Source organism: Marasmius oreades, chromosome 4 (genome assembly GCF_018924745.1).
Source record: "Marasmius oreades isolate 03SP1 chromosome 4, whole genome shotgun sequence".
Taxonomy (NCBI): domain Eukaryota; kingdom Fungi; phylum Basidiomycota; class Agaricomycetes; order Agaricales; family Marasmiaceae; genus Marasmius; species Marasmius oreades.
The window spans coordinates 1,124,010-1,136,579 of record NC_057326.1 but is presented as its reverse complement, the minus strand read 5'-3'; the positions used below and the strand labels follow the sequence as shown (position 1 = coordinate 1,136,579).

Below are 12,570 nucleotides of genomic sequence, written 5' to 3'. Positions count from 1 at the left end.
CTTAAACTGTTTTGCCATATACATGCGTTCCTGGAGCCGAACATGATTTGCCAAATAACATGTACTTAGCACTACGTTCCACGTCCACCGTACATTATAGTCTCGACTTTGGCCTCGACCAAAGACAATCCGTCATCAATGACTATTCAAATTGACACTCAAAAAGAAATCCACGTTTGGTGAACATCATTTCAAAAAGCGACGTGCGTGGCGCGTTGGCGTCTGTTCCGCAATATCAAGGTGTCCAAGGTTCCTTGAACCACGACTCTGGATTTGACAACCACTGAACATTTGAGCATTTGAGCGGGTGGCGTACGTTCCGAATTGTGGCCTTGACTCTCGTCTACTTTACCAGTTACAACGTCTATGGTAAGGCTTACTAGGGTTGACATGGCAAGCTGTCAATTCCAAGAGTACTGGAGGCGCAGAACTTGGAAGTGGGGCTGGATTCGCCATCAGCTATTGGACGGTTACGGGAGCGACGACTTTACCTCACATTGCGATCTAAATTCGAGATAACAATAACTAGCCGCCTTGCCCACGATCGTATAAGTTCATACCATAGTCTCCGGCCAGGAAAAAAAGAGGCGTTGTGGTTGGGAAAGATCGTCAAATAAAATCGTTAGAAGACGCCTTCAGGGTTGCTGTCCCGAACTCGTCCATACAACTCTTCAGATGAAACCCGCCACAAGATCTCCATCTCATTCAACGCCAACGTCCTGTCTAATTACAGCTCTACCAAGGTCCAAGTCGTTTTGAAATTCAAATTCTGAAAAAAAACCGCCGGCGAACGCCTTGCAGGGTCGATAGCAAGTATTACTTGGTACGTCCGACGGTAAGTTCCATACTTACAGGCGGTAAGTTTTGGAATTAGGTCGGAGAGTTCTGTCGACTGTCACTTTTAGCACAAAACATATGACACAATACGGTACATATTCCAAATGAGGCTACCGGAAGACCTAATTAGGTATGGCTCGCTGAGGCGATGAGATGAGGGGAGAGGTAAAGAGATAAGATCGTGAAGCACATGGAAATTAATCCCAAGGGGCCAAAGGCTAAAGCCAACAGTTTGGGAGTTTGAACGGGTGGCCCCCCGTTCCCTCTGAGTCGACCCTGAAGGTCTGAGCGCTGGGATACACATACATACATTCACGATTATTCATACCGATGGGTTGAAGTCGGAAGAGAACCGACGAATCGTGTAGGTTCGGAGATCTCAGTGGAAAAACAGGGACATCCGATCAAGTTCAGGCTTTCCAGTCAAACGGCAGGCGCGCAGTTTCGATCGATGAGCCCTGCGCCTAAAAAAACACTGTTCCGACGACGAGACCAACAGTCTGGGCTCCTTCAGGCTTCCGCGTAGACTGTTAACGAGCACACGCACACCATTCGGCCATTCGGTGAAATGGAGAGTATTTCTTTGAAAAACGTGGAGGGCTGAATTTCATTTTTGCGGAATTCTTTTTTTGTTCTTCTTCCAATTCCGTGGGGCGAGCATTTTCAGATCCTCGGTGTACCAGATAGGTATGGAGATTGGCGAAGAGGCTGAGGAACGTTACTTATGTGGGGTGAATCCGAGTCGTAGTAGCTGTGTTAACTGTGACTGTACAACTCGGATAAACGAGTGCTTTGTAAGACCTGAAAACCAGTGAAACTGCGCGTCGCGTAAGTATATGTGCTTCGCTGCTTAAGTTACTCACTATGTAGTCAGGGAAGAATTCGAGCGATGCGCAGACTCTCCTCGAAACCCGAACCGTCGCGCGTCGCTCCCGTCGATACTCTGGCTAGGCTTGATTGAGGAGGGGGGCTAACTTGATAGTGTCAAATTGAAGTTCAATAAGCTGAACAAGACGAAACGAAACCGAAAGAAAGGTTGCATAGTAACTTGTAAAAGCCACGGTGGACCACGGGACAGTGAAGCCATACCGTGGAGAGAAAAAAAAAAACAAAATGTGACTCGCTCGATCATATTTTGAAATTATTATCCCCGGCACGGATGATGACGCTGGCCTGACTACAAAGCATACCGGAAACCTCGTACGCGTGTACACTTGTAGGCGTCCACATCAGTATAACCTCAAGATATCAGGATGGCTGTGTGTTCGCCAATCTTTCGGCCGATACTTTGAATGCCCCCCTTGAGCCCTACCGGCGACCGATCACCATGCACTCATCTGCGTATGCAATCTATAGGCCAGGCTGCAAAAGGGCGGAATGCAGTGACAAGTGGGTCCCTATTGAATTAACAGCTTTCGCCTTCATCTCGATTCATCACAAACGGCGATTGGCATAATGCCCCGTGTGCGCAGCGCAGCACTGTACACTGGTCCGAGTGATTAACTGCGATCACCACACAAAGTGATAGATAGATAGATATCGAAAAAAATCTCTTCTTCTATTCTTACTACGTAGACTACGCAATTATGGCACAAAGGCAAAAGGCAAAAAACAAAAAAAACCAATGCAACTATAGAAACAAGAAAAGACAAAAAAAACAAACAAACAAAGGAGTGTAAAAAAATGTATGTTCGTACATACATACAACAGTACTAGTCAGAGTCCAGCTTCTTTCTTTTTTTTGGATAACTGTGTTTGGTAGGGAACGGAACGACAATCGAGTGGTCAGGGGGTTAAATAAATGACTGTAGGCAGGCCGATGGATGTATGGCAACAGTGGATGAGAGGGTGATGCAAGGTTCGAAAAGACTATAAAGTACGCCAGAAACGAAGGGGTAATATATACGAACGATAGGTATAATAGGCATAAACTAAGAAGTAGAGGGATTCGGATTAATGTAGACGAGGCGTAAATTGGGGGAAAAGCTTTTGGTACAACACATAAATATGGTTGTTTGACGAGAGTCGACGAGTCAAGGGTCCCAAGAAAGAAAGAAAAAGATGTCGAACATTCTTCTAGCGCAAGAAAAGCGCAATGTAAGGCGGAGGTGGCGAAATTCTGCAAGTGTGTCGAGGCAGGTTCAATTATGGAGTGGAGGCGAGTGGGGGGTATTAAAAATGAGAATGCAGTAGTGGAGCAAGAAGTTGGGAAAATCGTGGGGATGGTGATACATGGTAGTGATTTGTCAAGTATGAGCATGGATGGTTGATGATGAACACGAAGCCGAAAGTGCTGTACAATTGAAAAGGATGAAAATGATAAGAGTGCAAGAAAAAGGGATGCAATGATTATAGGCTAGCAATCTCGATAAAACTCCTCCCTCTCCAACGTTTGTTATCCCGTCTCGTGCCATCAGTGGTCTCCTTATCCAAGTCAATGAAACTTGTCAGACCAGGTAACAACTGAGAGAGCGTATGACTCCGCTGTCTCTTGTGCGTCAGAGCACGACTGAGAGTAACGCTGGGCATCGGGGGTTGTTGGGAGGCAGGAGAAATCGGAGAGGTCGTCCAAACTGAAGCAGCATCAGTGGGACTGATAGGAACATCAGGCGACGAGTGAATTCTGTGGTGGGAATCCGACGAAGAGAAATCGAATCCGATATCAAAGAACGACTCCTCCACGTCCGAATCAGCTTCGTCGTCACTCATGGACATGAAGTTATAGCTCCTCTTGACACTGTTCTTCCGTGCAGCAACGGGACTCCACGAAAATCTGCCCTCCCAATGAGATGCCCTGCCCTCGAGACGGGCTAATGCATCTGTGCGCCTTGCACGTCTGTAGCGGGTGGAAACGGTAGAAGAGGTCTTCTTGGTGACCGTCGAGTTTGACCGGGCAAGGGGGTTGAGAGACACCACGACTGAGGATGGTTTCGATGCATAAGAAGCGGTTTTTGGAGATGAAGGAGGAATAGGAAGGAAAGAGACGCGACGTGTCGACGCCTTTGAAGCAACGGAAGAAGCACATGAGGTGCGAAGTTGACTGTTGCGAGGCGAAATCTCAGTAGAGAGAGGCATCAGTACCGAGCTGGGCACAGGACTGGGAGTTCTCTCCGATAACGTGGGTAAAGCGGGAAGGCACATAGACGGAACTGGCTTTGGCAATGGCATTGACCTGATAGATGAAGTCCGTTGTCTTGAAAGTAAAAAAACGTGTAAATAAAGTGGAACGGGAGCGTGCTCGAGGGGGGAAAAATAAACTCACGAAGCAAGATCCAAGCTCAACCAACTTCTCTCTCTCGTGCTCTTCGGTTTCGTCACAGAAAGCTGCTTCTCGACGCTGGCGGAGTCTTCGGTGGGTAATGAGCCTCTCCTTCGGAAGTCTGGCATAAACCAATCGTCCTCGTCGACGGAAGAAGACGGTGAAACGGGAGAAGAGTGGCTCGCATGCTGGAAACCAGACATGAAGAAGGAAGAATAAGGTGAAGCAGATCCTGAACCAAACATCATGAATGGCGGGAGGATAGTGGTGGTAGTAGTATAAGGGAAGAGAGAAATGTCGAGGTAGGACGGGTGAAGGACGTAGAGGTTATATATGCCGATGGAGGGAGATGTAAAGAAACGACATTTGGGTATTTATGCAACTTTTCCCTTTTCCGACTTAGCGCCGTCCAGATGGGATCGGGTGCGGATGAAAAATACGATCTCGGATTCATTATATTTTTTCATGGAATTTCCCTTTCCGGCTCGCCTGCACAATCGGACCATTTTTGTCTTAACGTGATAACGCTGTGTTGTCACAGCGTCACACAATACTTCCGTTTCCTCCCTCAGTTACAGTATCCTTGCCACCAGCGAATTAAGGCTTCTCGAGCCCACGTACATCCGCCTGTGGTCTCTACTGGACACCTCAATCAGTGAACTATAACTCTCTTCGAGTTGCATTTGTTCTTAATTAATTGTGTTCGTGTAGTAAGCAACTGGACAACGTGCCTTATTTGACTCGTTCTTTCCTTCCCTGCATTGTGTGCACTTATCACAATAACATGACGTGCGGGAGGACCGGCAAGAGGAACACGCACCCCGCCACTGTCCCCAAGCGCAAAAAAAAAGTTGAAACACCGCAGTTCCTCCGTGAACCTTCCAAGTTGACAGCCCGAGCGCAATTAGTACAACGTGTATACGATAACCTGGAAGCCTACAACAAGGTCAACCAAACGCTTAGCAACCAACCTAATATCCAAATCAAGCCACCATGTTTCGAACACGTCCATCTTTCAACATGTTCTCTGGAACCCGGAGCTGTTGATTTCCCAGTCTTTGTTTTTTTTTTTACACAATAAGAATCGTGTGAAACCCTTTGTTTTTCCCCACTTCCCAAGCACGTCCTTCAACGCTTTGATTCCGATGTAGACACAAAGCAACAAACAATAAAGAGTCCTTCATGACTGATCCACTTATTAAACACGTTGAAACTGACACCCGTAAAGACCGTAACATAATATATCGTTTTAATCGCGGCACTGAATTCACTGTTTCTTTTACTCTTCACAGATGTCAATGTATATTAAGTATGTTGCCAGGGCACGGGCGTCCTGTTCATTTCGCCTATGGAAATCACGAAAGCGCGTTGCTAGATCTTCATTTTCAACCGAGTCCGGTTGAAGTTGGAACGTTTTTGAACAAGTGAATCCGAGTCGGTGTCATTAGATCCCCGCTGCTGCAGGTGAATATATATATCATATGATGTGGTGTACTAGGGTATATGTTTTTTTTTTCTCGCGAAAGGACAGACAGATTGTGATTCGAGCTCAACATAGTTGGCCTCTCTCCAGTTGATGATCATCGGGCGGCGGGCTGGGCTCAACTGAAAAAGAAGTGCTGCTGGCGGCGGCGTCTGTAAATAATAACAGAGTACTAGTAGCTCTTCAGTTCAAACCTTCTGTCACCCGCAGAGCACCATATGTATGTCACGGTGGGTTGAGGCACTCGTACTCAGAACAGTACCTTCAGTCCTGCCTTTACGGAGTTCTACAGTGGGTTCAGTAATCAGTGAGAGTTTCCCCCGGTTCTGTCGTTTGCACCGCATTCCGGCGGATAGCAGTGCCCCATCCCAAATCACGAACCATGTCCATGTCGTTGGTTAGTTGTTGGAAGATCAAAATACCGAGGGCCGACAAGAAAACACCGGTCACCCGCGCCCTCACCTTAACGTTACAATGGAGATCGATGCCCGGTTAATGATAATAATGTTGTTATCTGAGAACATACCACAAGCGTCGTGAATCGTGATAACAGGATTTTTTTGCATATTATTTATGCCCGCGCTGTCAGTGGAAATGACTGGAAAGTTTCGGAAAACACACGCCGAGGATGACTCGGTCCTCGGTCCGTTTTCCCGAGGAGTTTGGGAGTTGTAGGGACTTCGGAGTTGTGGTTGTTGTTGTGATACACGCGTATACGACGCGTCGCGCCTCATTAGAACGCGTGTTAAACGCGTTTGTGCCATAGCCGAGGATCGATGATAATGCGAATGAGTCAAAGGTATGATAACGCCACTACAACGCCTCGTGTAAGGACGGAAAAGCGTTGAGTCGAATCAAGATGACTCGCCTAAAACCTTGCACGACCCTGAGGAGCAAGGGTCGATATGAAGGAAATGAAGTATTTTGACTCGCCTTTTGCTTTCCATATTGGTCAAAACCTCTACTGGAAGTTTGGGGACGAAAAGAAAAAAATAATCAACCTCTCGGATCTTCGATTTCTATATCAAGAAAGACGGCCGCCGCCCGACACCTGTGAAATTAGTGTAACATGTCACATTCACATGGGTCGCGAAGCGGCTCCAAGCGGCGGTCCCGACGTGACGGCGACTTCTGCTTGTGATTTGCGACTTCCTGCCACACCTCCTCATCTTCAACTTCTTCGCTCCCGCTCTCCAAGAACATAGATGCGATATTATCATCCGAATAGCCCTCAGTCAAGCCGTCGTAACGAAAGATTGACGAAAGAGGAAGTGAAAACCCGACATCGGTTATTTTCTGATTGTCCTCCATCGTCATGGTTCCATTTACCGACTAGACTTCAATCAAGAAGCTTGGACCTCGTACGTCGACGAGGTTCGGTGCCGTTAGCGTACGCCCCAACCGGCTCTTCATCGAGGACCGCACGTTTCGCAATATCGAACGTAAATCAAGCACCAGTACACTATCATGCTCCTCGAGTATTTATTTCTATTTCTTTTCGTTCACATTCTGACACCCTCTCGGCTCCGTTCTAATCCGTCAAAAATGGCGGGATTTTCGGCGACTTCTACAGGATTTGCTTCTTCGAAGAGTCTTTAATTCGTCGGACGCCCCTTATCTTTTTTGACACAAATTTGACGCGTGCCGATGGATGGCAGGGAAGTCGTCTGTCTGGATGATACTTAATATGTACGCCTTTGGGTTCTTCAAAAGAAAGAAATCAGGGACCGGGATCAACATCGGGGTAAAAGTGGTGGTTCCTCCTCGCAACAGATTCAACGCAGGCGAAACAAATAACATAGGCGTCAATCGATGGAACTATGTACGGAGTTACAAACTTGGGGACTTTTAATTGGGACCTTCCCACATTCATCATTGCGCCCGTCTTGACGAGGGTCCGAGATATGTCAAACTGGTTTAATTGGTCCAGAACTCGTTTTGCTGTCAATACTGGCTGAACCAAGTCTCTATATACTGATAAATTCGGTGGATCGTTGTGGTTCTTTCCACGATGTAGGCTTCGTTCAAAGCATCGCAGTCCGCGTTGCAGCACGCACATTCCGTTCAGTTCGGGCTTCTGATTTGGAACGAAGGGTCCGCTTGTCCGCTTTCGACCGTCACGACTCGCTTCTCCTCCACACTGCCTCCACCACCACATACCGCCTATATACGTGTAGTCCGAGTTGCCCCTCCCCTTAGTACTTGCCACGCCGCCCCCACAATCCGATATTTTCGTCCATTCAGTGCCTCAAGAGCTGCCATGGTACTGATATAGCACATCCGAGGTCGGATAACTCATATTGATGGAAACGTTGCGATCCCCCTGGTTAACGAACTCGCTGACTCATGGCAAGGTTACTACTGGTATGATAGCACTACGAACTAGTCACGGTAAGTACTGTGTCTGCACTTTCGATCTTGACTGAGAATGATGAGTTTGATAGTCACTAGTCACTAGTCAAGTCCTAGTTCAACGGAATCGGAATCGGAATGTGGATATCGCCATAGAATATAATGATTCCTGTACCTGCATTTGTCCCATCATGATGGGAGGATTAAACCTTGAAGCTGGAGGGCGATCTGAGCTTTTGAACTTCCGTCTTCATAGGTGAGGGTACTGTGTATTCAAAGACCAACTTTTTTGCAGTTCCTTTGAAGAAACGAATGTTTTAGGTAAACAAATTGCTTGGAGTGCCTCTAGTCTGCAATTGATAAAGTTGGCGTACCAAGTAATCCCATCTTTTTCGGGGTTGCTAGGTATTTGAGAAGTTGGAGAAGCCGAAGCCTTGCAGGACTAGTGGACGTGTACACGCGCCATCCTAGTACAAGCCTGAACCTTCGGAGCCTCTTGCGGTAAGGACACTTCCAAAAAGCGATCATTACAACGCGTTGAGAGGCACTCTTTTCCACGCCAGAAGTAACCGAATACCGTAGCAGCGCGAATCTAGAACCCTTTTTTCTAAACGCCTCCGATAATCCTGGAAGTGACTACTAGTAACGACTTACATGAACGGGTACGAGACTTGAAGTAAAACTAAGAGTCCCAAGGCAACCAACGCCATGGTCATTGGCACGTAAAACGTACGGCCCACGCCACCGTTGACGTGGTTTAGGAACAAACCCGAGACTCGGTGGATCTGCGCCACGCCCTGAAGCTTTGAAGGCCTGAACACTGAGTACTGACACTAAGTATACACGTTTGCAAAATAAAAACCACGCCTTTTTCCACTCCCCGAATGTAAAATGTGAATGTTACTCATCAAACGGGGTAGATTTATTGATGGCAGGTAGAATAGACACCTTTGAACTTCAGTCCCATAACTAAGAAATTGGAAGGCAGTGAATGTTATGGCTATTTCGAGTTCCAGGAACAGGGACCGTTTCAAAGACTCAGAGTGGCAAGTACTGGAAGGTCACGAAGAAGGCGAAAATACCGTTGTACTTGGAAGCGGGAAGATTTGCAGTCGGAAGTACGGTGCGAGAGGCCAAGTCATCAGTTTAGGAGGGTTGTGTACTTGAGTACCGGCTACGTCAGTCAACTGAGAACTCCTCTGCTACTAGAGATGGTTGAAGTCTTCGTCGACAACGAAAAGAGTGCAAAACAGCTGAATATCAAACACGATGCCCCCTGGCTGGATTGAACAACCGACCTCATCATTCTAGATCGGGGAGCACTTTATTAATACGAGTGATGCGCTCTACCACTGAGCTAAGAGGGCTACCAAGTGGATGGAACAAAAAGCAATATATCAAGTGCAGAACTTTTGTCCGTCGAGAACCCTAGAATGTTGTGTCGAGACCACAAGAAAGAATTTGGGAGTCTCGCGAGAATGGAAAAAACGAGCCAGTGTGGCAAGATGTGGTGCGTCAACGTTCAATAATACTCCACGAGTCCATTATGCTCAAACTCCTGATACCGTAGTTTTAGGGTCTCGACGAGTCGCGTATTTTGAGATAAACGCCTCCCACTCACAACTTCAAGCAGTGAAGCTTGACTCTTGCCCCCGTCGTGTCTTCTCTCAAATAAGCTATACGGAGACCTTCGCTCTCTCCCCTAAAACGTTTGAAAGCCTAAAGAAAGGTGTTACCAACGGTGGCGGAGCGAGTCAATGATACGTTGGCAACGCCAAATAGGCGTCTTCACGCCCATAGAGACAAAAGACAAGGTTAGTCCTTGAAAGCCGGTTGCTGATACGATTTTAGAACATCAATATCTCGCGGCTGGGTTTTACCTTTCTCTCGAGACTTTACGGCTCTGAGCTTTCTATTCGTGGCAACAACTATAGTGTTACAACCTACTCGTGGCGCGTTACAATCGCTTTTTCGACCTCTTTTTCAAACCTCACAAACGTTGCTTGAACTTTGCTATAACTGTCCTTTGAAGTACATTCCTCTCGCCATAGGCGCTCCCATTTTCTTGCGTCTCGTAGTCCACCACTTGGTTTTTCTGCATTCTGTTGGCGTCTGGTTCTCTTTGCTTTTGCCAATGAACATTAAAAAACGCCTCGAATATCTATACCGCGCCTCAAGCTCCTTCCTTCCTTCCCTGCTATGTCAATATTCGAAAGTAAGAACAAGCTAAACAACGCTCAAAAGCTCACACGATCCCGGTCGTTATCATTATGTTTATGCTCAACGGTCCCGCGCTGTGCTACAGTAGTTTTCGTTCTCCATTCGGCCGTTTTGCGATATCTTAGGCTGTTTAGGGCTTTACGGTCATCTTCTCAACCTGGGTGCCTATCAGACATACTCTGGCAACAAAACTCCGTAGGGAGAAAGATAATGTGAGGTAACTTGTTGTTATTACTTTTTTTGCTTGATTTATTCTCCGCCTTCGACTTCCGGTTCAAAAAGGGGCTATCTAGGCTCGTACCGGTGCTCAGCCTTTCTGAAAGGGCGCTCATGCGTCGAGTTGCTAGCTCTTAATTCTATCAAATCACCGGGCTTTGCCAAGGACGACCCTGATTGTGCATTGAAACAGGCTGTAGAATCGCAATAGCAATGAAGACCCGGGCCCTTTTTTCTCAATTATAATATCAATCAACAATCAACATGAAGGATAGGATGTTGATGTTTCGTCTGTCTCGGGTCACGGTGTTCCAAGTTAACCGAATGCTCCATGGGTAAGTCCTTGTTGTGTCTAAGTATAAACTTTTGTCGCGGCGTTCCAAGTAACCGAGTGCTGCATACCAAGTAAGTCGTGCTGTATCCAAGTATAAACCTTTTGCAATTATTCACTGACCATATGATGAACCAGGTTTTCGATATAACCGCTTTGATCGAAGTATACTGTAACACATGTACGTTACAGTATACATACATATACTCCGGAAATGGAACGTTCCCGGAATGTCAAAGCGGTAATCTTTATCTTACCTCAGTTTCTTGGACCGACAGTTGGCATGTAAGTAGTTCAATTCAACTCTCCAACATTAATTGCTGACTGAGACGTTTCACGATATCAGGTTTTACCGAGTTCCGTGAATAGGAATAGGGATGACCAGAGGGGTATTGGGAGATCTCCCCCCCCGTTACCCGAAGGTGAAGACATACCGTTCAATGATCATGATTGACGGAATGAATGATTGAGGCTACTAGTGCTGGGGCTAGAAGTTGAAGGTGACACAATCTCTCAAAGATCTGTGGATATAATCCGACATACAGTGGATACTGTACACTGGCATTCGATCACCCCGAGTCGTAAAATCGGAAACATCGAGAAAATCGGAACATATTGTACGTTTTTCGTTGATTCCCCTCGTTGATCTCCTCGTCCTGACTAGGAGTATATGGAATCTTAATCTTTCCCTTCCAATCTGTGTCGGCACTGTTCGTGTTCAATTCTTTTAACACCACCCCCTCGTTGATCTCCTCGTACTAAAGTAACTCGGAGCTGGCAAAGGTAGTAAGTATATCATGGAATCTTAATCTTTCGGTTTCAATCTGTGTCGGCATTGTTCAACGTTCAAGTCTAACAGCCCCCCCTCCCCACCGATTATCCGTGTTGAGTTGCATCTTTGACTTTTGCGGGTGGGTTCCATCATTGATTCTAAGATCTGTGGTACACCGTGTTCGTTCCTTCGCGAGAGAACAGCCAGAGGGTTGACCTTGACCCCAGATAGATCCCAATCACGTTGTCATCCCCCGGGTGAACATTTGATTCCTGTGCGCGACGCTAAGGCTGTACCAAGAGCTGGGAAGGTCTAAATTCCCCCCCATCTCGTCACGTCGGCGATGATGCATTGATGTATCCGGCGTAATTAGAGATTCTAACAGCAACGAGACTGAGGAGACCCGAGCTTCCATTCACATGCGAGTGGGCGGTAAAGAATCAGATGGCTGACAATGAGGCGTAGCAAGTACGGTACGGGCGCAGGGCGTTCAAGAATGGAACAGTACTACGACAAGCTTGAAATAATGTCAACATACTACACGAGTGATTCCCAGATCCCCGCTCAAGTCAGTGATGGCACAGCGCGGCGGCGAAGAGCTTTGTTCGATGAGAACCAGTACCCTTTCAAGTTTCAACAATGGAACAGGACCAATTGCGTGGGTTATTTGCCAGAACCTATACCGCATTTTGCTTCAAGGAGCCACCATTCTAAGTTCAAGGTAAGAAGCCTCAGGCGGTAAGGCTACCCAGGGCATTGGTGTCCTACAGAACCAACAGAGGCCACCATGTAACGCTGGAGAAGACCCGCAAACTGAGCGGCTTTGTAGATTCTTCGATGTAACAGCGGGTTCGACAGGCTTTGCTTAAGTTTGGCGTAAGGATAGTGTTCTGTCGAGTTTGGTTCGTGGCCATGGGCGGGTGTTGGTTGGCAGTGGCGAACGAAGAAACAAACGTGGGAAAACCGAGGGCTTATGCGAGTTGTGGACTCCCGTGGGCGCGTCTGCGGGAGTACATGCATGCTAGAGATCCCGTTACTATGTCTTGCGGCTCACGTATAGATCTCGCGGGATGAATGAAACTGTGTTTGACGATGGACCA

The 12,570-nt window shown here is 47.0% G+C and overlaps 1 protein-coding gene and 1 non-coding gene across 2 annotated transcripts; both read right to left on the bottom strand.

The window, feature by feature from the left end:
* Window positions 1–2,389: 2,389 nt before the first annotated feature.
* E1B28_007165 (uncharacterized protein) lies at window positions 2,390–4,446 on the bottom strand. Its single transcript, XM_043151879.1, has 2 exons — window positions 4,100–4,446; window positions 2,390–4,030 (listed from the first exon to the last, which is right to left on the bottom strand). Exons 1-2 carry the CDS (start codon window positions 4,342–4,344, stop codon window positions 3,187–3,189), a joined length of 1,089 nt encoding a protein of 362 aa, XP_043009960.1. The 5' UTR covers window positions 4,345–4,446; the 3' UTR covers window positions 2,390–3,186.
* A 4,755-nt stretch (window positions 4,447–9,201) lies between these two features.
* Window positions 9,202–9,298, bottom strand: E1B28_007164. Its single transcript has one exon. It is a non-coding gene; the product is annotated as a tRNA-Thr (tRNA).
* Between the last annotated feature and the right edge of the window lie 3,272 nt (window positions 9,299–12,570).